Source organism: Cyanistes caeruleus, chromosome 14 (genome assembly GCF_971803275.1).
Source record: "Cyanistes caeruleus chromosome 14, bCyaCae1.hap1.1, whole genome shotgun sequence".
Classification (NCBI taxonomy): domain Eukaryota; kingdom Metazoa; phylum Chordata; class Aves; order Passeriformes; family Paridae; genus Cyanistes; species Cyanistes caeruleus.
Genome location: NC_141714.1, coordinates 10,862,356 through 10,888,092, shown reverse-complemented (window position 1 = coordinate 10,888,092; position 25,737 = coordinate 10,862,356). Strand labels below are relative to the sequence as shown.

The 25,737-nt window shown below is 40.3% G+C and overlaps 1 protein-coding gene and 1 long non-coding RNA gene across 2 annotated transcripts; one reads left to right on the top strand and one right to left on the bottom strand.

Moving 5' to 3' along the window:
• Positions 1-378: 378 nt before the first annotated feature.
• On the bottom strand, positions 379-3,327 carry LOC111928672 (inositol 1,4,5-trisphosphate receptor-interacting protein-like 1). Its single transcript, XM_023926069.2, has one exon. The coding sequence runs from the start codon at positions 3,196-3,198 to the stop codon at positions 1,537-1,539; it is 1,662 nt and encodes a 553-aa protein (XP_023781837.2). The 5' UTR covers positions 3,199-3,327; the 3' UTR covers positions 379-1,536.
• Positions 3,328-3,414: 87 nt separating this feature from the next.
• LOC147650550 (uncharacterized) lies at positions 3,415-7,309 on the top strand. The gene is made up of 2 exons (XR_015276333.1): positions 3,415-4,369; positions 4,597-7,309. It is a non-coding gene; the product is annotated as an uncharacterized LOC147650550 (long non-coding RNA).
• Positions 7,310-25,737: the final 18,428 nt, after the last annotated feature.

Genomic DNA, 25,737 nt, shown 5'->3' with positions numbered 1-25,737 from the left:
TGTTCCCTACACTCCTACCTTGCAAACTAAGGCGTGCCAGACACCAAAACAAGGAGCCAAGAAGGAAATAAAAGGGCAAAGAGACATTTCCTAGCAAGCTGTGATGGAAGACCATCTTCCTGCATCACCTGAACCTGCTTAAGAGTGGTCACCATGGCCTAAAGAGGACAGGAAAAGAGTGACATCTTTGGACAACAAGCCAGAACAAGAGGCCTCCCGGCTACTCCTGTGAGGATGAAAGCCCCAGTTCTGCAGTGTGTGCTGCAAAGCTGAATTGTGCCTTATCCTAGGAGCTGCCAGTGTGGGAGAAGCAGTGCTGTGAGAGACCCCTCAGAACCCACTGCAAGGCAGAGTCCAAATAAAGGTATAAAACAGGAGTCCGTTTCGTGAAAAATTTATTTCACTATAGGTCTGTCTGAGATCAAGAAAGTCTTGCACGATGCAGATTCTGCAATGTTGCATTTTATTGGAACAAGAGCAAAGCAGTTTCCAGCTTGCCAATCATAAACACGCTAACTGTAGAGCATTAATATGGGTCACAGCTGATAGCCACACTAGATAGGGATTTCCTTGTATATCAAAATATTATCCTAAGTGTTATATATATGCATATAAATACGTTATATATGCTATAAATATATCTATTCTATGAAACTCATTCTAGACAAAAAAAATGCACTATAGAAGCATTAATATGCATCACAATAGATAGTGACACTACATATGTCCTCTATTGTAATTATTTAAACAAAATTACTTATTCAACTCTTTAGAATAATATTTTTGCATGATACAATAATTACATATTTCATATTTTTATATTATTTATATTAGTCTATTGTTTTCTTGTGTTGTATTTTACTATGATATATATGATACGTTATAAACATGAAAGTATAAAATATATTTACAGAAAATACATATATCTAGCTATGAAATAAAGATCTAGATTCTTATATACACAAAATTTCAGGTCAGCTCCAACATGGCTGGTCCAAAGCTGACCTAAAGGTGTCCCTTCCGGAAACAAGGAGAGGCGCCATCCGTTGACTGATCCCAGGCAAGCAGCGCTGACGTTTCCTCTTGGTCTTTTTTGGCCTGTTTCTTTTTCCTTTGTCTGACCCACATTCCCTCTTCTTTCACACTCCAATTTTTGACCCTTCTCAAAGGCTGGGAACAACTGCATGTTGCAGGAGGGATTTGGTGACTTTGGTGCTGCACATGAGGCATGTTCTCTCTTCACGTGCGCTCTTCGGAGTGGGGAACTTCAAGACGGATTTTATGCAGATCTGTGTGTCTTTTTCCAGAAAATTAAAGGATTTAAGGAGGTAGAATAAGCCCTGCTGTGGTCCTCCACCTGCTGAGGCAGCAGGAGAGGCCGTGGGACTTTTGCCAGAGCCTTTGCACGCATCCTCTTCTCCTTAAAGGACCAAATTTGTAGGATGAGATGGCTCTTCGCTGCCAGCCGCGAGCAGCACAAGGCCAGCTCTGTGCTCATACCCATGACTCCTCCCATTCATTCATTCATTCATTCATTCAATGTTCATCGAGAACGATGCTCTCGAACCACTTTTGCAGAACCTGGAACTCATGCATGGCCTGGCTGTGCACGTCCGAGTCCTGCGCCAGGCGATGGAAGAGATTGTACCTCGTAGCCTCTTGAACGTCTGGGGGTAAATTGATGTCGTGAGGAATCCTCTGGTTACCCACCATGAAGTGGTTGAGGCGTTTTGCTCTCACACATAAAGACAGGCTATCTCTGATATCCAGCAGTCGGTCCAGGAAATGTCTCCTGCGCCACGATGACACGGGTATGGCATTGAGCAGGTGCATGAAAATGGTCTTCATGGTGTAGGTGGAAAAGCAGAAGCCCAGCAGAAGACGGGCGAAGAACTGCAGGCATTGGAGGTGCAAACTGTCGGGGGGGGCCTGCCTGGCAATGTGCTGGAAGAACTGGGCCTCTGCCACAGCATAAGTCTCAGGCCAGGTTGTGCTTGGGGTGTGGGCCTCTCTAGGCTGGCTGCTCACAAAGATGTCTGAGTCACCTCTCCGCACCCCGAACAACATCTCAATCCTGAAGGTCTCATCTCCATCAGTCACCTTGAATCGGCAGGAACGTCTGGAGGGCAGCAGCATTAAATGCCAACTGTGTGACTGCGGCAAAGCTGGCCAGATTGCTCTCACCAGTTGGTAGAACCAGCGAGCAGTTTTCTGCACGTCGAGGTAGGAGCCGGTGCACAGGGTGTCCAGGAGGCTGGGATCCTGATTCCTCCTCAGCTCCTCCTTGGGGTGGTGCAGGAAGCACAGCATGTTCTCGCCCTGCTGCTCCCTCGTGCAGGTGCACTCCAGCTGCACGCGGACGCGGAACTTCCTCACCTGCCTCTGCCATGCGGTGTCCAGCTCCAGATGGAAGCTGTGGCCTTGGGGAGGAGTCATGGGTATGAGCATGCGGTACACAACATCCTGCTCACGGGGACTCCAACCTTCGAAGGCGCTGCCCACCCCGATGGCTCGTTGCAGGACTGGGTAGAAACTGGTTGACAAGACATGACCAAACCAAATGGTATAATTGTCCATCAGGACAGTTGTCCACTCACAGCCTCTCTGCAGGTCCTGTACAGGCCACTGGATGCGCTCCATCACAGTTTCCCCAATGATATCCTCAATATCATCCTCTTCTTCTTGGACTACATTTGCAACGTCGTCATTGTTTTCCGCATTTGCAGCCTCGTTGACAACTTCATTTCCATCATTATCTGCCTCATTTGCAGCAGCATTGCCCACTTCCTGTACATTGCCATCATCATTGTTGTCTTCCTCCCGATTCACATTGTCTTCTTCATTTCCAACAGCTTCTTCTCCATTTGCATCCCCATTTCTCGCTTCCTCTTCATTTGCACCATTATTTCCTTCATCATTCTCCTCCCTCCTCAGGCTCCTTTTCCACTCCATAAAGCATAAGACCAAGGCAAGGGCCAGGAGCACAGCAACATTTACGAGCTGCAAGTACTGTTCCTCTGCACTCTGCTCCAGGATGAGCTGCTCCACCTCCTGCTCCAGCAGAAGCCTCTCCCATTCCAGCTGCTTTGCACGCAGTTCCATCTGCAGACATGTTTCCTCATCCCAGTCATCACCCACGGGCTGCGGGTAATGGACTATGCTTTGCCAGAGCAAGAACCAGAAAACCCAGGGATCCATGTTCTGCAGGAGGACGGAAAGAAGGCCTTGAGTGGGGCTGTGAGGGAGGCAGCTAACAGTAGCAGGGACGGGAACACTCAGGGATCTGAGAGTGGGAAGGACAGGGCCCCAGACAGCTGGCTGGCAGCAAGGCCTGTCCCTTACCTGCTGGGGTCTTGAATTGCTGCCCCCACTGTGACATGTCCCCGTGATGTCACAGGTGTCCCAGCACATCACAACCCAGCCAGCCCCACCCTTTGTCCCCACTCTGGCTCAGCCGCTCTGAGTGGCCCTGGTGTGCTGCTTATGGCTGCCTTTGAGTGAATCTTCTTCAAAGAACTCCCACTGTTCTTTCTTTTGGATTTGTTTTCATCTGCCCTCCACTGGCAATCTCACAGACATCCATGTGTTGGAAGGCACCCTTGAGGATCATTGAGCCTAAGTTTTGACTCCTCACTGGTTGAGCTACACGTAAATCTCTGAGTCAGCGAGGTTGAACAGGTCCCTGAAGATCACACTGTCCAACTGCAACCTTAACACTGCCTAGTGCACCAATCAGCCAGGTCCCCAGATGCCACATCCACATGACTTTTAAACCTTTCTGAGGGTGCTGACTCAACCATTTCTCTAGGCAGCAGCCTGTTCCCAAGCTAGATATCCTTTCTGTTGAAGGAATATTTCCTAGAGATACAATCTAAACCTCCTGTGGTGCAATGTGAGGTCGTTCTCCGCTGGTCATATTGTTTGTTCCCTGGGCTAACCCTCGCATGACCCCCACTTAGCTACAACCTCCCTTCAGGAACCGTGTGCTTCGTGTCAGGTGCTTGGCCTGAGGTGAAGGCAGCTCCTCCAAGAGGAGAGAAAGGTGGTGCTTTTGCACTGCACTTCCCAAGATCCAGCGGGACAAAAGAGGGTGTCAGTGGGGAGAAGAGTTTCAGGTTGCCCGGAAGCGTTTCCACGTGACGAGAACCTTAGTCCCAAATACATCAGCCAAGGAAATCCGTCCCCTTCCAAGCAGAAGGAAAAATGAGAATTTTCCTTGTAGAAAATGGGAAGGTTTGGAGTGAAAGTCAGTGCTGGAATGTCCCCGGATGTCCGTGTGGATTTTGCTAACCTGCAAGGCCAGACTATGAGGAGGGGATCCCAAGAAATGCCCTCTTGCTCAGGGGCCTTCCATGGCACGGCAGCACAAGTGAGAGCCCTTCCTTGGCCTTTCGCTTCAGCAAGGCCCCAATTTGGGCCAAGCCTGAATTCCCTGTGGTGGTGGTGGTGGTGGGGCAGCGGGACAGGCCTTGCTGCCAGCCAGCTGTCTGGGGCCCTGTCCTTCCCACCCTCAGATCCCTGAGTGTTCCTGTCCCTGCTACTGTTAGCTGCCTCCCTCACAGCCCCACTCAAGGCCTTCTTTCCGTCCTCCTGCAGAACATGGATCCCTGGGTTTTCTGGTTCTTGCTCTGGCAAAGCATAGTCCATTACCCGCAGCCCGTGGGTGATGACTGGGATGAGGAAACATGTCTGCAGATGGAACTGCGTGCAAAGCAGCTGGAATGGGAGAGGCTTCTGCTGGAGCAGTTCATCCTGGAGCAGAGTGCAGAGGAACAGTACTTGCAGCTCGTTTTTTTAGATGTCATGATGGTAGAATTTGATTAGGTACCTAGTCATGGAATCCATAATGCCATTGGTATTTATCATCCAACCACACAGCTGGGCATTCACTGTATGATACAAATGGCTCTGGCTGTGAGCTTTGTCTGGGGAAGGATCCTGAATAGATATTTCCACTGTAAATGTAAGAGAAAGAGGGGGGGAAAAAACCCAGTAGATTGCAATGCCTCTGTAGGTACTGTCAGTTTCATTCTGAAAAAAAAAATCAGAGACAGATTTAAGGGGAAGCCATGAAGTTTATCAGATTCTGCCTAGGTTTATTGCTGAAGCTGCATAAAAATATTTAAAAGTATTGTAAGAGGCCTAGAGTAACGTACCTCTAATGCTGTTCAAATCTCAGTTTATGAAGAATTAACACCTGTCAAAACTTGGGTGGGGGGGATTAATAGCAGATAGAAACATAAGATTTTTTCTTGACCTAGCTCTGACTGAAACCTTTAATTCCCATCCCATTAAACAGTAGAACAACAGGAGCATAGAGAACAGTGAGTTATCTGGACTTGATCCTGTAGTTAATATGACATGAGGAAGATGTTCAAATTAGTGCCTCAGCTTTCTGTATTCAGCCTGAGACAAAAACGATCATATAAGATAGTATTTGCTGAAGATCCTGACTGGCTGACAGTCACTGTGAATTATTTGATGAACTGGCTTCCTTCCTCATAGCAAGGAACTTTGAAGCCTTTAAAACTCAAGTATGCTCTGAACAATGAAAGAACACTGACACACGTTGCTGTAACAGTTAAAATTACTATTATTTTGTGTGCCATCCCTACAAGTTACCATTTCCTTAGAAAAATACAGTGAGAACATTGGCTTTGCCAGTGCCTAACTAAGTGTCTTAGATCAACCTTAACACCAATGGCAATGGATCAAGCTGGCCCAGAAATTAAGCAATTGAAACCTGAGTCACTAGTTGACCACTGTGTCAGCAAAATACCATGAGTGGTCTGCTAGGAAAAATACTTCCATAAACTCATTCAAACAAATTATCCAGACCTCATGTCATTGCCTGGTTTTAATACTTATAATAGTGTAATTTTATATTTTATAATCTCTTCCAGGGTTTCCTAATGCTAAATGTTGGATTATCACATTCATGTTTCATCCTGTACAAAGCAGGAATTGTTCCCAGACTCCATCAAACAAAAAAGCATCTGGGACAACTCCATGATGAATAAAAACATGGGTTTTCTTTTCACTCTTCTACCTCCCCACATTGGCAGTGATCCTATGATTTCATAGAGGGATAGTTTCAAATACATACATTCTCTATATACAAACATCTTATTATATGCACATTTTAAATGAAAATTCCCTGTAGGCCTTACTTGAGAATTGAAAATGCATCAATTTGGGGTATATTTAAGCAATAATGATGGATGGAAAGGCTGTTTCTTTTCAGCTAAATGTGCCAATACTTACCTTATCTGGTAATTAACTGCTGGGAAGGGCCTCCCTGTCATTCATTGCTGCTTAAATAAGTATTAGATTGGAGGGAGGGGAGGAAGGTTTATCATTAATCACAAGAAAATTTAAGCTGCTGTTTTACTGTAATAGAACATGCAAGTATTAAGAAAAATAACCAGCAGTTACCTTTTAAGGTATTAGAATTATATGTGGACCTTTAAGTTGTCTTACATATGGCTCATTTATATAAAGCATTTAGACATCAGCCCAAAAACTGGTAAGAAAATATGACTATAAAAAATTTTAACTTGCAGTACACTCTCTGTTGCACTTGATTGCTTTTAGTGTGCTTTCAAGTGAAAAAACAACAGCATTTTCTAGGGACAGCCATACGTCAACCTTCAGAGACTGTAAAGAGATAAAGTAATCAGCCTCAGGTGCAGGCAATAAAGAGCCTGTTCTGAGCAAGGATGATCACTTGGTATTTCTCTGTGGTGTTGTGCTTCATTGCAATATATAAGAAGTATAATGAATAAGAAATGTACTAGTAATTACAAATTACTAAAAATAAATATACATTTCATATTTTTATATCTTTCTTAGATGTAAAGCAAAAACTAATTTTTATAGATGAATGCCACTTCTATAAATATGTCAAAATACAACAAATTTAACCTAACACATAAACAAAACATGGTGAAATATCTTATATTTCCACGTAGACAAAGGAAGCTCAATTCATAATTGTCTGGTGGTATTATAGTTCAAATTTGCTCAGAAACAGTTGCATGGATTCACTCTCATGTCTACAACCCATGCTCTCTTGCTGGGCTGTTAAGATGAAACTCAACGTTTTCCAGCCTTGGGCTCCTCTGTGGAGATGCTTCTGAGAGCACCGTGCCAAGACTCACGTATTGTCCTGTGCCCAAATTATTTTGGTCCTACTGTGAAACCAGTATGAACTGCTATCAACTGATCCCAAGTGAAGCACTCCTAAAATCTCTTCTACACTCAGTCAAGTGTCCCTTCACCTGAGATTAAAACATTGGCTCCATCTGTTGCTCTGTGTACATGTGCTTGTCTCAGGAAGGGATAAAACTGACCCCCATCTTTCCACAGGGCAGCACATACAGGAGATGTCTGCAATGCCAGGTGGATTTTGGGCTCTGCCTGGCACATATTAGAGATGCAGGTTTAAATACTTTCACATGAGGAGCTGACAGTCACACAAAGGATTTTTTGCATCTTAGCAAAAGGGTGGTTCATGTCCCTTCCCCTTTATAGAAGAAAATATTCAGTACAAAGAACCCTCACAGCAATACATTCCAGGATGAACAGTCAGCTAGTATAGTTTCCCAAGGATGTTATAAATATTACCAGTTTTAAATGCTGGCACCCATATGGACTGAAATCCTAACCTCATTGAAATGGGTGGGAGCTTTGCCAGTCACTACACAGTGATCAAGATTCCACATGCTGTATCTTAAAATGTAAAATACCACCATATGTGATGCATGAAAACTCCCACCAATTCGCTCTACCTTCGGCAGGTATTCTAAATAAAAAAAATTAAGATAATTTCTACACTATTTACTTTTCTGAAATTTCAGTTATATATAGTTATATGTATTGATGGCACTCAGATAAGAGTAGTTGCTTCTAGATATACTGCCAAATATATCTAGTTTGAATCCTAAGATTTCAGGACAAGAGATCTAATAAGGCTTATCAGAGACTATAATAGCACAGCAGGCTGCCCTGGACCAAGTAACAACTAATGAAGGCACAGGATTGATATTTTAGCCCAGACACAAAGCATAATTGATAATTTGATACAGATACATTTCCCTCTGCAGTGGAGTTGATGAGCTTGCCTACTTTGCAGCATTTGTATATTGCACATCACAGAGCTCCCTCCTGAGCAAATCAGCCCAGGTGTGTGCACACTGTGTAACACCCACAGCAAGACGGTGCCTGGCTAGAAGGAACGCCCTAGCACAGAAACAGGAGAACACTTCATAGAAAGCCCAAGTCACCTAAAGAAGAAGATGGGATCAGCGACCCAGAACTTTGGTTTTTAGCACTAAAGACTGAATCTAAGTCAAGTAGAACAAAACAGTTTATTTGTTATATTATAAATAAATTTTATATATATTATGTTATATTGTATTATATTGTATTATATTATATTATATTATATTATATTATATTATATTATATTATATTATATTATATTATATTATATTATATTATATTATATTATATTATATTATATTATATTATATTATATTATATTATATTATATCATATCATATCATATCATATCATATCATATATATTTTATTTGTTTATTGTGCACATTAATTGGAAGGCATGCATTTTTTCTGGTACCCACAAATAGTAATTTAGGATTAACAGGAAAGGAGAGAATTGAACATTTTCACTGAGACATTTATTACTTAGTGTGGTGGCTAACAGCTGGCCTGAAGGCCTCACAGTTATAAAAAATCCTAATTATAATTTAATAACTGAAGTGTGATTAATTATATAACTACCTTGGTTATCTAACTCTACCAGTATGGGCCGCTGGGGAGCAGGTCTAGGCTGCTGGGGACACAGGCGGCTATTGGCCAGTTGGCCAGTTGGCAACTGATTCAGACAATCAGGACTAACCACGGGGACTTTCAAAACTATATAAGGAGAACAGCACTCAATAAAAGTTGGCTGTTGTCGCATGAACCTTGGTGTGTGCAGCTGCATGCCTATCTATTAAATTGCAACAACTTAGTATTTCATGTGATTTTTTCTAATAACTTTAGACGTTTTCAGGGTTATGCATATTAATATACATAATGCTTTACCCTAGTTTTAGGCTCTGTGGGTGGAAGCACAGAGCCACACTGGGCACTGACAGCAGCTCGAGAGAGGATTTGCTTCACTGGTAGTGCTGCTGTCTCTGCTCCAGCTGCTCTATTACCTCCATTAGGTCTGCTTCTGCACCTGGTGGCCCCTAACTTTAAAGTGCTGCTTTCTTTGTGAGTTCAACAAGGGAGTAAATTAGAGAGGCAGCCATCAGCCCAACTCTCCTCCACTATGCAGCCCCTCAAACAGCTCAAGACTGGGTGTATATATTTGGGTTGTCGTTATTTCTGAAGCAGCTTCAAATTGCCTGAGAATGTCACAACAAGCAAATGAAAGACAAATGAACGCAATTAAAGGGGGAAGGAGGAGCTGGATTTTCCAAACTGCTTGTATGATTTAGAGCCATAACTCCTGTCATAACTCCCAATTCACTGAGAATTGACTGTCTAAATCTTTCAAGCTCTTTTGAAACCACCACCCAATAATTTTTCCTTGGGCAGATATCACTAGCTATTGCTTTTTCCCCAGTGAGATAACTGTATCATAAATAACATTCAGCAAAATAACTCCATAATACACAGTTTTTATACACTTTTAATACACTTTCACAAGGGTAAAATACTGTCTGTATAAAAAGTTAAAACAGTTTAGTTCTGCCATGGATTAATACATATTTAACCTGTAAAATATTGATTCCTTGCCATTTCTCATCTGGGGTCTTCTTTCCAAGTCTGTCTTCCATTTTACTTTGGTTTAAAGGGTAAAAGAAGTTCCACTTCCCAATAAGCCAATCTTAGATTAAAAATGAAATGCATCTAAAGGCTAAAAATTGTGTTATGTTAGAGGTAGGTAAGAGTTGTAAAAATGCATTCACTTCACTGAAATGAAACCCAAGCTCTACCTTTGTGGCCTACAAAGTTAATTTTTCAGTACACATGAACAAGAGGCTTCTTTAGTTCATGCTGAAGTTTTTTGGAACACCAATTTGCCCTTAAGTTACCAATAGAAGTAAGAAAGTTGATATCCCCTCAGTAACAACTAAATTCTGTGATCTGCCAATGGGCCAGTAATCCATCTAAGATGTCCCATTTTACATTGCAGTTACAAGCACTTTAAAATCAAAATTTGATGTGATACTAAGTTAAATGCCTTGAAGAATTCTGTACCTTACATCAAGACAGCTGCCATTGTCAACCATTGTTTTGGCATTTCTGCCAAGACAACAAGATATGCCTTCTAGGAATGCTGACTGGCATTCTTTTTGTTTTTAGGTTCAAGTGCTTTGCTGACATAGTCCTGAATGAACTGTTATTTTTTCAGTCAGTAATATCACAGTAATCTATCTGTTACTCTCTACATCATCTTTCTCATATATTGAGATCATGCTGGCAATCACCAGCTGTTTGATAATATCTCAGAATATCAAAGTGTATTAACGTTAACATTTTTGATTGTGAGAGACTTCAGTTCAGCTTTAAGGCTCCTGGACTGGAGCTATTTGTGTAAGTTCATCTGAAAACATTTTTGAGTATTTAAAATATGTTTTGCAACATTTTAGTTTGTTTTATTTAATCAACTTGCCTGAATACTTCTGCCTTTCATGTATATTTTGTGAGATACTGCTGTCTTACTCAATACTAGAGGATGTATTTTGAGTCCTTCTTTAAGAAATCCTGTAATCCTGTACATTGTTTGCCTTTCTCATTGGGATAAATTCATTTCAGTGAAGTGGAAGCATAAATATGAGAAGCATTTGATCAAGACTTCATTGCATTTCCAGAACAAATAGTACCCAGTTAGAAAAGTTAGAAAATTACATGATTTATCTTTGAGCTGTCTCCAGTTTATAGATTGATATACATAGGGCTTTAATCTGATATCAAACATAGTAGTGAGGCACTGGTACAAGTTGCCCAAAGAACCTGTGGATGCTTCATTCATAGTATTCAAGGCCAGATTGGATGGGGCTTGGAGCAACTTGGTCTAGTGGAAAGTGTCCCTGCCATGGAGTCACTGTAATTAGATGATCTGTAAGATCCCTTCCAACCCAAACCATTCTATGATTTCTTTAATCTTTGCCACAGATGGGTTATATTATCCATTTTAGTATCTGATCTTCTTTATATCTAAATATATTTTAACAAGGACAAGTTTTAATTGGTACCAGCAACAAAGAACTTACCAGCTCTCTGTTATTATCTGCTCTGCAGGAAAAATGATACATGAGTGTGCATAAATATATATATGTACAACAAAAAAATAAAGCAACAAAGGAGAGAGTGAGACAGATTCATTGACCAAAGCAAATTGTGGATTTTTATTTTTTTGTCAGAAATTTTAGAAAGATAAATGAATCAAAATTCAATCTCACATTGAGACATATTTGCAGAATATTCCAATACCTCTGGCCATAAGGCAAAGGAGTTGTTTTGAGGATGTAAGAATATTCTCATGCTCCCAGAGTGGATGCAGATTTCTCATGTGAATTCCTTATTGCTCCTCAGCCCTAGCACAAGACTAAGGGAGAAAGCAGCAGGATCAGAAATAAGAATATTCTAGTTTGAACATAACAGTTGCCAAAAGATACAGTAAGATTTACATGTGTACAATGACAAACCAAATAGGTTCATTCAGTCATGAGAAAAGAATATTAGAAAGGTTGATATATTGTTGTTATTACAAAATAGAGAGTGAAAATACATCTGAAAGCAAATTTTCCCATTTCATTATAGTTTACAGTATGCATGCTCAATAGTAGCCATTAGCTCTGTAAACTATGACATAATGACTTCCTACCTAATCCTAAACAGTGCCATTATAAGCAATTTTAGCATATTTTATTGGATCAGTGAAAATTTTATTCTCTGAAAGACTATAAGAGAACGAAGTACTTTATAAAATATACCGCATAGTACCATGCACAGCCTGGGGTGCAAATCACCACCAGTGAGATTGCCTGGCTTTAATCAACACCCTGAATTCAGAAACCAAGTGCTTCTCCTCTGTGTGTGGGTGTCTTGCTCATACAAGTAGTAAAGGATGCCTCTCTGGTAGAGCTGACAGACCTGTTGTCAAAGTTCATGGTCTCCAGAAACCTCAAGACAAAGAGGTTCTTCTGCAGTTGAGTATTTTTCAAAGTTATTAACTTGGTAGCTCCCACTGAGTAAACTGCTACTTGCTGGCAAATATTTCCCTGTCTGGTGCCTCCTTTATAGGAGGGAAGAAAGCAAGTACTAAGGAGACCATAAGTCTTCGCCATTTGAAGACTCAAGACAGGGAGTTTCATCTTTCTAGGTGTGAATCCTATGAAACAAGGAGAAGGAAGGTGAGGGTATTAATGGCAGATTGAGGGGCTGTAGTGGGAGTGTCCTGCTCTAAGACACCTGCAAGGCTTCTTTGAGCATGAGACCTCATGATGTGGAAAACCTGTAGGTTCTGCACTTTGCTGGGTCTTTTCTACTCCTTGACTCCTAGCCTTGGAGTGGAAAGAGGCTGGGACAAGGCTGGTGTGTGAGCCTGTGAAGCAGTAACCAGACATGTCAGCCTATGAGCCTCCAAGTACTATAAATCACAAGCTTGATTGTAGCAACCCATATACAGTGATTTTCAAGCTTTTTTAATATAGAGACCCTAAACACTTTCCACAGGAAAGATAAGGTAAAGTTAAGGCTTGTGGCTTTTTCTGCCTTAGTTGTGTTCTTGGATCCCTTATAAACCATGACCCTCTCAGGAGTCCCTCACAGACCACAGGCTGAAAACTTCTGCTGTAAACACAATAATCAAGCAGTGACACTAATATTATTTATAGGTTCTAGTTCACTTCATGTTTGTTTTGACTGTCTGGACTGCAAGCCTTTCAGGGCAGGAACTGCCATTTTCCATCTATAGTGCTCAACACAGCAAGAACTTGATTTCAGGTGACAATCCTGGAACCCAACAATGAATAACAGTAATGAATGAACACAATGATTGTCCCCTATGTCAGGAAGGATTCCTTCATGGAAACCAGCAAGCCAGAGACCTGATTACTGTGAGGCAGAGGGATGAAAAGTTTTACTTCCCACTACTGAATCTATAATTTATTTATTTTTGCAACTATTTTATTGATGTTGGGTGTAATGGGTATTTCTTCCTATAGCTATTGTACTTGCAAAAAAGTATGGTTTGAGTACATAAAATGCTGTAACATGCCTGCTTTCTTACAAGTGGATGTCCAAACACCGACACAAATATTGTACCTATGCTGTTCATTCCAGAAAACTGACATTTCTAAAGATGAGGCCAAATATGTTTACAGATAAATTTCTGAGTTTATTCAAGCTGAAAGGTACTTCTCATCTTTTGAAATGTCAGACTGCTGCTCCAAGAAAAATGAGTACAAGAGATAGGGCCACTGTTGCACAGCTCCATTTTTAAATGAGCAATATCTGATTGAAGATCCCAGGATTCATATGGTTCAGTGTTTTGCTGTGATATATTGCCTGCACTGGCAAAATGTAGTTGAATGCACTGGTTATTTGCTTCCACTGAGTGCCTAAAGCAATCCCCAAATTCTAGTATCCTTTACCACCCTTATATCTGTTTAAGCATCTGTGATATCACCTGAGGGGCTGTACTTTCTAAATGAGAGATTTAATAAGCTGCATAGGTAAGGAGAGGCATAAAGGGAGGACAATGTAGTGAAAAATCTCACTATGAATCTGCACAGTGAGAAGGTCCCTTGTGTGTTATGGGAGCAGACGGGGAATGGCAGGACTGAGAATGTCAGAAAATTCATGATCTGTGTTTCCTGGTTCAACTCCCACTACCTATACCTCTCCTAAAAGTTCTGTTGACCTTCTCTCCACTTTAGAGCCCTCTGCTAAAATCAATGTACCAATCTCATACCATACTGTTCCTGTGCTTTCCATATATATATGCTGGCTGGAGATATTTTTGTGTAAAGCATCTCTCTTAAGGGCATGGAGTGTGCAATTTTCTTTTTGTCATAGAAGAACTCAATAGTTAATTTTGAGTATTTACCTCAAAATTGCTTGGGCATGAAGAATGCAGCACACCAGGAAATCAAAGAGGAGAGCAAAACGTTAAAAATGGTTAATAAATCATTTGACTGTTACAAAACCCTATTTTTGTTCCTCTGGTAGTATTGGAATTGTGCTAAGAGCTTGCTTCAAGATAGTAATGTGTATTTGCTATTGCTGTTGAAACCTCGATTAAACCCCTGTGCCAAATTACCCAGTCTACACTTAGCAGTGGAACCACTTTGACCCAGCTCCCTCTGCTAGAGCAAGATGACTTGTTTAGTTTAATATTGTTCAGTACAAAATTAAAGGTTAGATTATCTGTAGCACCTGCAAGGTTTAAGTGTGGCAAAAGCACTGTGAAGGATCAGGTCGTCCAGCTTCCATTAAAAGAAGTAAAAGATGAAGTGGCTTGGAAAATTTGCCTGCAATTTTTCAATGTTTATCTTTTAGGATTCCCTTTCCCATAGTGAAGGTGTTTTTCATTGATGCTTATTACAAACCTCTCTGTTTGACACAAACTGGCTTGTTTTCACTGCCTTTTCATACAATTTCATGATAGTCTCTCTTTTTTTCTCTCTATATGATACCTTTCTATGAGAACAAATATTGACAGATATTTTCTGCTTATACAGAGAATAAAGGTATAATTAAATGGCTTTTAAGTAAAACTAGTACTGTTACTTCAGAGAAGGCAAGGGTACATATGGAATTTGTCCTAAAGAATCTATTTTATGGGGAATTTTACCAGATAAGATTGGTATAAACAGTAATATCTGTCTGTAAATAATATCAGTCCCTAAATAGCACTTACAGAAAAATGTCAAGATCAGCCCAAATCAAGGAGAGTAAGATCCATAAGAAATCCATGGCCACTTCCAGTAGACATAAGACAAGGAGCCCAACTTTCTATCACTCTGCTGTCATGGTACATATCAATGAAGACTGAATTTTTCCAGCATCTTCTATATATCTAACTTCAGATATCTTCCTTCTGGAGACATCCATAAAACGTGCTGGAAAGTTCAGCTGTGTGTAAGGTGGTGCTTTAAAGGGATGTTAAAGAAAGAAAACCCATTGTTCCCTTCTCTGCCTTGACTTTGGAAAGACATACAAAGAGGGAGGCTGAAGGCTGTTACACAGGCAGGAATGTCCTTGTTAAAAAAATACCATAATTTCTGTCCGAAGTGGCAAATGATATTCTCTTTAATGAACAACTTAAATGACAATGTTGTGCTCAGTACTTCCAAAAAGGCTCCAGACTCTCATACATGACCTACCACAAACCCAGGCAGGAAAGTTCAAGCCTTCCTCTAAGGTAATACATCCAGGTGTTTAACTGGCTCAGAGGATGCTTATTAATGGGTACTTGTGGTCTCATGTTGAGATAGTTGTAACAATTACTAAATATAAAAAATTGATTTTAATTAAGGACAGCATAGAAAGAAGGGGATTAAAGTACAGAGCTCTCAGTGCAGTGTCAATATCTAGTAAGACTTTTCTAGTGCATTTTTGTTAATAGAAACTGTTATAGTTTCATGTAAGTTGGAATAAATTTGCTAAATGCAATAAGTCTGATATCAGATAGGATTTGGACAAACGCTCCCCTACACAGAACCTCTCAGGGGAACAGTGTCACATTTTTATGAAGCTGTGTTGGCAGATTAAATCTATATTTGCTGCTGCAGCAAACATTTACACCTAATGATGACAAGTGTATCCTCTTTATGCCATAAACAATTGATTTTGAAGCAAAGATAAGAGAATTATATATTATGTATTTCATCTGTAAATTAATTAACTCCTTTGATTTAGCTGAGAAAGGTGATGTTTTCTGAAGTTCAGCTTTACTGAAAATTGACCTTTCCATCTACAAACATACCATTTAATTTACAACAGAAACAAAACCTTCTGAATTGTATTTACTCAGTAACTTTAAAAAAGGTCAACCCTTTTCAGAAACAATTGTAAATGTGGCATTTAGGCCTCATATTTTGGAAAGTGTTACTTGAATCTTCACATCCAAATAGAACATTGCCTTTGAATTAAAAACAGCTGAATATATAGAAAGAAAGAAATTTTACAAAATTGACTAGATCTCAGGAGTTGTAATTAGCCTTTAGCCTTTTGTCCCGGTTTGAAGGACAGATGTCTTCTAGTGAAGGTGGGAACCTCCCTTGGAATGGAAAATGTGACCCGCTTCCCTCCAAATTACTAAAACTTTAAAATCAAGGGTCTTTTAGGTAAAGTTATGGGGATAGGACCAGCAGTTCTTTCCCAGTGTGTGTATGTAAAGCAAGGCAAGGCAGCAGCGGGCGCGGCAGCCCCGAGGAGCAGAAGCCAAAGCCAGCCCCAGCCGCTCTGGGCTGCGGCACCTTCCCCTTGGCTGCAGTTCCGCTCCCGGCCGCCAGGGGCGCTGCTGGCTCCCGGCCGGGCAGGCGCTGCCAGGATTCCCCCGCGCCTGCAGGGGGCGCTGTGGCGCGGCCGCGGCTCCCTCAGGCGGTGATGGCGGCCGGGCTGGATGGTGAAATGGGCTGCGGCAGAAGCTCGGAGCGGAGCTGGCACCGCAGAGACGGGCACACCCCGGGGTGGCAAACGAAACGTGTCACAAAGTCCGTAGCTGTAGCAGGAAGTGCAGGAGGTCGGGCAGACCAGAAGTATTGGGTTAAAGTGTAGTGAAGAACCCAAAGCAGAGGCAGAAAGCAGTGGGCTGGGCAGTGGCGGCCAGGCTTCTGTAAGCAGCTGCCACATGCTGACAGGAGACGTCCTCTGGGAAGGGATCGGGGATCTTGGTCCCATTCCCAGTGAGGGCCAGTGTTGGAAAGGTCCCAAGTTCAACAGCTGCTTTTGGTAGTGGAAGTTCACCCACTCTAAATAGAAGCCATGTAGGACGAGAACTCCGTAGTGGCACCAAATACTTTGGGCAGCAACAGTGCAGCACCAAGAGCTGCACCTCTCTACTCGGATCCCAGGAGCCAGAGAGTGAGGAGCCAAGGCCAGCCCCTCACCCCCCAGCTGAAATCTCACAGTGTCTTTGCCCTTCTGAAAAGAAACCACTCCCAGGTAAGAGAGTAACCAGGAGCGCCCTCTCCACACACCCCCCCAGCCCACCCCCACTTTGCCACTTATTTTGTCTCTTAAGTACCGTTGTTACCATCTCTTAGGCAACTAATGGGACAAAGTTCCCTGAGAGAAAGAAAAAATCCAGGAAAAATCCTAACCTCCAACACCTTTGTACTTCTACAGGACTATTTTATTGAGTCTTCTGTGACTAAGGTCAACTAATGTTCAATACCTACAGTACACATACTAAGAATGAATATAATATGGTTTAAAAGGTTCACCAAGCTCAGCAGGAAATAGAACAGGCTTTTTCTTTGACCTTTAAGAAGGAGACTTGGAAAATTCATTGAAGAAAAGCCTATTCATCTGAGATACAGAGGCCTCAGCAAAACACTTTAGTGTATGGTTGACCTCAAGCGTGAGTAGCCCCACTGCTGTCAATGGGTCTGTCCTGTGCTCGAAGGCAGCACTAGGTATTTATTATTTGTATTGTATTATGGTATTGTATTATGTGTATTATTATTTGTGTATTATAGTTGAGCCCTGGGGTGTCAAGCTGGAACACAGCCCTGCTGTGTAATGAACTAAAAACAAACAAAGAAGCAACAACAACAAACACAAAAACAAAAACAAAAACGAAAACAAAAACAAAAACAAAAAAAACCCAAAAAACAACCAATCAAAAAAAGCGCCAAGACACATACACACACACACACGCACACACACACACACAAAATGTTACAAAAAAAACCCAAGCAACCAAAAAAAATTAAAGCCCCTCCAAAACCCTCAATGCAATATTTTATGCTAAAAAGCTGAAATTTTCAGGGTAGGTTAATTTTTCATTAAGACCTGTCTGAAATCAAAGAATCTAATTGCGTGGTGTCCAGGTATGGAAAGTGGCATCCAGCTATGGTAAATACAATCCAGACAGAACTTTCTTTCTGCCTCTCATCCTTAACTGTATAGGTGGAAGGACCGGATTTTTTAATCTGACAATTCTCAAATACAAGCTATAACAAGTGGAGGCCATTTGCATGGGAACACATGTTTCTGTGTTCTGAATCTGAAGAGGAAATAGCCAAACAAGAGAGATAAGCAGGAATTTAAATCTGTTTTTTTTTTTACTCTTGGTTTCTCTCTGAAAGACCACTCTTTTTTAAGGCTAGACCCAGGCAGAAAGCTTTCTATCATCTCACATGATGCTGTAATAGGAAAAAAATTTGGAAGTCTCAGATTTTCTGAAGAAAACCCCATGTCTTACAAGGAATTTGTGATGTGTTTCAATGTGTGGATCCCATAAGCAACTGCAGAACCCTTCCAACAGCTTCAGTGAAGAAGGGATTTACATAAATCCAATAAAAAAGCTTACATTTGTCATCATATGATAACATTTCAAACTAGCATGTGGAAAATGCAGCCTAATAGAATTAACCAGAGAATTGGATGGCTCAGGACATGTCAGATTAATACTAATCTTACAATGCTTTATAGTGTGAGGAAACTTTCTCTACAAAATAAACATACTGGAGTCAGTTCAAAAATGTCATAACTGTAGACTTCAATGCTGTTATACCTGGAATGTGTAAATTTGTCTTCATAAGAGCCCTCTTCTCAGTTTTTAATGACTATTAGTCCCTTTAAGAGCCTAAAATACTGGCAAATGCATCCAAAATTACTGTTTCTTAGATCTGCTTCAGAGTTGAATGCTAGTCCTGTGTTTGGTGGACTGAGCTCTGTGGGCTAAAATTTAAGTTTTGAGAGCTGGTGAAGCAAGAAGCTGTTTTGCAGTGGAAGCATAAAAAGTCCTCTAAAACAAACTCAGTGTACAACAGGGCTAAGCCACCAATATCTTTCTAGATGCAGAAACAACTCTGGACTGTTGAAGTTCCTTGTGGGTTCGGTAATAGATAAATTCAAAAAGCTGATTGCTTGTAAAATATATGACCCAAGGTAAATCAACTTCCAGCATTATTCATTCAAGACAATCATCATAGTCTTCAACCTTGACATCAGCATCTGATCTAAACCTCTGTATCCCTGAATCTCTTGAAACATCTCTGTTCAGAACAAGTTTAAGCCCTGCCAGTCCAATGCACTACCTTGTGTAAGTCACACTGAGATAACTCTTCACCACACTAAACTGGGCAATCCTGAGGAATGAAACATGTGAGCAGAAAGGAACCACTTCAAAGAACTCAGCAAATAAAGCAGATAAAATTAACGTAAGCAAAAATTTTATTATGTCCAGATATAACAGAATACTAGACCGGCTTCAGGTGAATTTCTAGCAGCTTTTCACAGGAAGACAAATTGCATTTTGTTACAAGCGTAAGGACCTTCACCAAGCTGCCAGGCAGCTGCTCGGATCTTGGAGGCACACTCTCAGTGCAGGTGGACAATCCAGAGCCATGACAGATGAAAAAGAACTGGTGCATGATGCCTTATCCCACAGAAACAGGAAGGGATGCACATTCATCTTTCCCTTTGTTTCTAGAGAATAAGAACACCTTGTTGGTGTTTTTGCAGCAAAGTGAAGGTTCCATGCTTTGCATGTTTTGAATTTTATATTCTTATTTAAGGTTACATTCCTGGAATTTAGTTGGTCCCTAAAATATTTGTAAGCCTTCACCAGCTGCAGAAGACACCCTCACCAGATTATTATTCATTGTGTTAGATCTGGTAAGACCTCCAGGACAAAGCAGAAATAAGGTCCTGTTTTGTTGGCTCCTTGAAAACTTAGGGCTACGTAAGTGTGTGGACAAGACAAACTGGAAAAAAGTAAAGGCACAATACGCATAGTGAAGAATGCCAGTGCAAAACCAGACAGATTATAAGTCTTATTTAACTTTGGGCTGAGGAAAAGGGACAGGCTATGAAAAAAAGTATCACAGAATCTTTAAGGTTGGAAAAGACTTACAAGGCCATTGAGTCCAACCTTTGAAAGCACCATACCCAAGTAAGTATTAAACAATCACTGAATAACCAAAGGTCCTTTATTTCAGCTGCTCTATACCTGATTTAGCTGAATTTCCAGAGAACTCTCTTATGGGGAATAAAACAGAGCGCACAATGGAACTGATAAAGGAATTTAGTATCTTAGGCCTAGTCAAACAGAAACCATGGGACAGACACAGATAACTACTTGCTGGGGTAGAAGTGACCAAGAGATATGTTGCAAAACTTTGTAATGATTACCAGGTAACTGATGTCATGTGGAATGTATAACCAATGGGAAATAGTTACCAAAAATAGAACCCTATATAAGTGCCATACAAGTAAAGCCCTATATAAATGCCTTTTATACTCAATAAAATTGGCTTCTGATCTTGACTCGGATGTCCTTGTCTCTCAGTCACTGATACTCTCTCTCACAGATTTTGACAAAAGGTACATACAAAGAAAGAGTATTTGTTGCACCTTATCCCATCCTAACTCTGTACAGTTTCGCACACAGATGATTTAGGAGTCTTGGATTGAATTGAAATTTTGCAAATATTTCTATAGTAATTCCAGTTTTATGGTCTCAGTAATACTAAAAATTGTCATCACTTCAGCCATAGAAGGTGTTTGATTCTGTATGAGTTAAGAGTTCCAATAATGAAAAGGACTAGTTTGAAGTACTTGACAGATTTTTTTACTGTAGAGAAGATTAGTAACATTTTGGCTACATGAATTACTTATCTCACTACCAAAAGAACCTGAATTCTTCATGAAATGGCCCTGATAATATGGGTTAATGATACAAGTCCTCTTGATCTTTCTCATGCTCACAGTAATGCTTGCTTCATTTTCATAAACTGACTGTATTCTCTCAAACCTTTTAGGGTCCTTTGCAGTGTTGCCACTGAAACTTCAATCTCACTCAACACAGGAATAAATCTCAAAGCCAGCTAGAGACTCTTTGTAATGTATTTTAAGTGACACTTCTGTCTTGTCATGTGTCATCCAGACAGTAATAAACTGGCAGTGGCTGGCACAAAACTAGAAGGATCAGACTGTATATATTGGATCAGACAATATATACATATATAATATATACTATAATGCTAGCAATAAGGCAAAATAGTCTGTTCCAGTCAAGTTCTGAAAATCCTTTATTATATCTTTTTCCAGAACAAATTCCCTTCTAGGCTCAAAAAGGGAAATGTTGATATTTGAAAGGCTCATTGCTTTAGAGATGAAATACAGTTTAGTTTAAACATCATAAGAAAATAAAAAGAAATATGTGCATGTGGAATATGGGTTAATAAAAAATAAATGTTAAGTTAGTATATTTGGTCAACTAAAAGAAGAACTAATATATGCATTGCTAGTGTCTTTGAAAACAGTTTTCATTGTTAACGAATACAATTTAGTGATATTTACTATGTTAACATATTTAGCAATATGCACTGCTTTGAACCAAGTAGTAAAAGCAATCTGAGAGTGAATACTTAAAAGATTTTTGTACTAATGAAGAAATCTCCTTAACACAAAATTCCAAGAGACAAATATATCCACTGTCAAGCACCAGCTGTTCTAGAATTTTGTGTTTATCTTATAGAGACTGCAGGTACTAAAAATGTGCCCTTCATCCTTTCAGATTGGGCATAAATATTTCAGTAAAGAGATTTTTGTACATACTTACTCTGTGTTTTCAAAGAAGAGTAAGAAAAATCCTGTATGTGTTTTTGTAAATACACTCAAACACTGCAACAGTATTTGTTACTTGTAATGGTATTTTTGAATGGGATTGGTCTTTGAAAACTTAGTCATAAGGGACTGCAGCTACTGTGCTTGCAAATGTTAACACTTCTGGCTGCAGTTCCAACGTTCCAGCAGCCTGCCAAAGGGGTGATTGGGAAGCATTTGGCATGCTGCACTATCTAGCTCTGTTCACATTCCCTCATATTCTCCTTCTTCCTTCTCTCCCTCCTTGGTTGACACAATTTTCCACTAGCAGTTTAGAAACTGAAAAGAAAAAATAACAAGTTTCCATTTATTTCTTAATATTCAGAAGTCCCACTGATCCTTCAGTAGGAAGTTTGCATATGAAAGGATGACAAGGTTGGGTTGTAGCCAAAATTCATATTTGAAAAATGGCAAAATATGCTCTAAGCTTTAGAGATTATTAGAATGCAGCAACCCCATGTTTCTGTTCACCTATTACTGTAATCCAGGCAACCAGAAAGCATAAAGTTATGCAAAATAGACAAAAAGTGTCCTCTTGAAACCACAATCTTGCTTAAAAGATATTTATTTTCACCTTCCTTCAGAACAAATAAGCAATAAAGATACCATCCTACCGAAGAAAAGCATGCAAAAGGCATCAAAAAACTGAAGCCAATTATTGATATCTCAGTGATGTCATATTTTGGTTCTCAAGTATTTTGTATTCCATTTGTGGTTTCTAAGCTGCCTCAAGCTCCTTGTTAACATTTGATTAAGACATCACATAGTGACTTGAAGGTGATATGGCAGCTGCCTTCAGGCAATTTAAAACAAAAAAATAGAGGTGTGATTGTGCCCACACACATATGGACTGTATTGACTTACACAGAGCTGTCCTCTGAGACTGGTGACAGAAAGCCAATGAGTCTGGGGCATCATCTGTGCCCTGAGAAACACTGCTCTGACTAGAGATTCTGCTGCCTTGTTTGGAGCAGTGTATTAACTCTCACATAAACTGCCTGCACACATTTCTCTATTTTAAATGCGGTTCATTCTTTCATGGTTTTGTGAGCCTCTGTTTGATGACAAAGTAGCTCTTCGCTTGTCAAAGGCTGAATGCCACTTCTGTATAGTGCTGGAGCTTTTTGTGCCTAGCTATCAGTGCATGCCAGTGTTCAACAGCAAAGTGATGAATTCATAAAATGTACTAGATGCTCAGCATTAAACATTCTGCACTACTAGGATGTGATAATCATACTTTTGAGAAAATGTTTTGGGGTTTGGTATTACAAAAAGTCTTTGTGTCTTGGAGTTGATGCTCTAACCCTTACTAGTAAGAGGAGACTTCTGCAGTGTCCCTTCCACACCTCCCCCACACCCCCTTAACTGTAGAGTGCCTTTGCTGATGTGCTCAACTTTTGCCTAGAAGGGGTAGAGAAGGATTCCTTTCCCTTTTTACAGATGCCAACAATAGAATAAATTTTCTTTCCCTTAAGAATGTTTTTGGAAAACAAGATAACACAAGCATTTGAGCAAACAAGCATTCTCACTAAAAGTATTCACATAGCTGTTTTCTAAGTGTTTGCAAACCATTCAGGTACAGATCAGAAACAATGATGTATGATGGAGGTGGCCAGCAACACTTAAAAACCTGGAGAGCCAGCACTTCATTCATTCAATATGTAAGGAAGATGAACAGTTCTCTTGCCTTTAATTCCTCTGGAGGGCTTTTCATATGAATATGTATATGCAGGCCCTGTTGTTCTCTTTATAGATTAAGTTTTGGAAAACTGAAAGAGTTTCTTATTAATGCTGAAGCTAGAAGGTGAAAGCACAGCCAATATGTGTTTACAAAGTATGTATTTTTCTACATGTAGGAATTAACTTGCTTATATCTCTGAATATAGTGCTAAACAGTTGCTCTTAGCAGTTTCTCACGTTTATTTGAGCTCCTCATTTAAGAGATGGACTCCTGGAGGTAGAGCATTTTATGTCAGAGAAATGAGAAGAGCTGCTCTGAGTATACAGCAGACAAAATTCTCTAATCTAGACCAGCTTACATATAGGCTTCTGCATCTATATTTCACAAAAAGTCACCAAGCTTCTAAGAGTTGCAGAGCTTCTGCTGCTTTCACTGATTTATATTGTGTTCTGGTAGCTAAATTAAAAACTTTATTTCAGGAGGTATTATTCACATTTTAAATGTAATGCAAAATGCAGCTATTCAGTGCAAATATTCTGACTGCTTTAAAACTGTGTTCAGGTGTAGAGTCAGTTGCTAAACTGGGGAATCAGAGTTTGGTTTTCACCTCTCTATTTCAGTTTCTTTACATCAGTCAGTCACCCCTGGTTGTGCAAACACAAAACTGCTAAGCCTTTTTTTTTAAAATGTGACCACATAATGTGTTCTTTTAGTGTTTGAGTCTGTGCCCATTGAGGTCAATGACAAAGCTTCTATTGACGTCCATGATACAGAATCAGGCCCCAAGGCTCAAAGAATTGGTGCATTGTTAATCTCTCAGTGCTAGCAGGCAGAAGGCCTTGTATACGCATATCCCATTGCCAATAAATGCATGCCCAGCAGTTAGCATTTCTTGCACTCAAAGAATACATACTTCATATCCATATAGGTTTTTAGAAGTCTAAATGAAGTACAGCCCCTCTCTAGGCTCCCAAAGCTAATTTCTTGACCTTTGGATTAAAACACCATTAATAAGCAACCCAAATTTTGCTGAATTCATCAGACCAAACACAAATATAGCATATTTTTGTACAGAAGAGTGGTAGTCTGTTTGTTCTATTATCTCTTCCGTCATCAATCCTGTAAAGTACATTTTACAGGGTAAAGTCTTGAAACGATTAACTGCCCTGTTCCCCCACAGTACTTCACACATTTGATCAATTTCTAGTCATTTTATTCAGCCCTGACCTTGCTGTGTTACAGTCATTTCTATTGCTCCAAATCGAGTTAATCTGTGCTCAGTGAATTTACAGCCGAATAACTAAAATATGTAAATATTAACTAACCTTTGCTTCTTTCTAAATTCTTTTTGGCTTCCAAAATTGTTATGGTATGATCTCAGTACTTTTAATGCAAACTATAGGGACATATCCTGAGGCCTGTAATCTTTTATTTGCCAAAAAATCTACTGAGGATGGAAGTACACTCCCAAAATCTGCAAGGCTATTTAACTCAATCACCCATTTTTTTCAGTAAACAGATTATTTAGAGAATACCTACTGATGCCTTTGAAACATTGAAAAGCATTAGGCGAGGGGCATAGGGACTGACGAGAACATAGACAGTTTTCTAATAATCTGAATCTATAGATAGGTAACATTATTATGTTTATGTGAAACACCTTTCCTTATAATGCTACTTCTGGAATAAAAGAGATGCTTTTGAGATCAAACTACTTTTCATCTCTAAATCAATTTTTGATTTAGGGTACAAATCATAGCATCACAGAATGGTTTGGGCTGGAAGGGACCCTAAAAATCACCCATTTCCAACGCACCTGCCATGGGCAGGGATAGCTTCCACTAGTCCAGCTTGCACAGGGACTGATCCAACCTGGCATTTGACACTTCCATGGATGGGGCAGCTGCAGCTTCTCTGGGAAATCTGTCCCAGAGCCTCACCACCCTCAAAAGAAAGAATTCCTTCCTAACATCTAACCTGGATCTACGGTCTTTCATTTTAAAGCTATTCCTCCTTGTCCCATCACCACAAGCCACTGTAAAAAGTCCCTCTCCAGCTCTCTTGTACTGTACCAATCAGATCCCTGAAAAGGCCAAATCTGCTCTGCTGAAATCCAGGGGAGTGAGCTTTCTGCATGCCCTCCTTGCTGTCCTAAGGATCTAGAACTCCAGCACTTCATGGTCATTT

Excerpts from the sequence above, each read along its gene's own strand:
- LOC111928672 (XM_023926069.2), bottom strand. The coding sequence starts at position 3,198 with ATGGATCCCTGGGTTTTCTGGTTCTTGCTCTGGCAAAGCATAGTCCAT.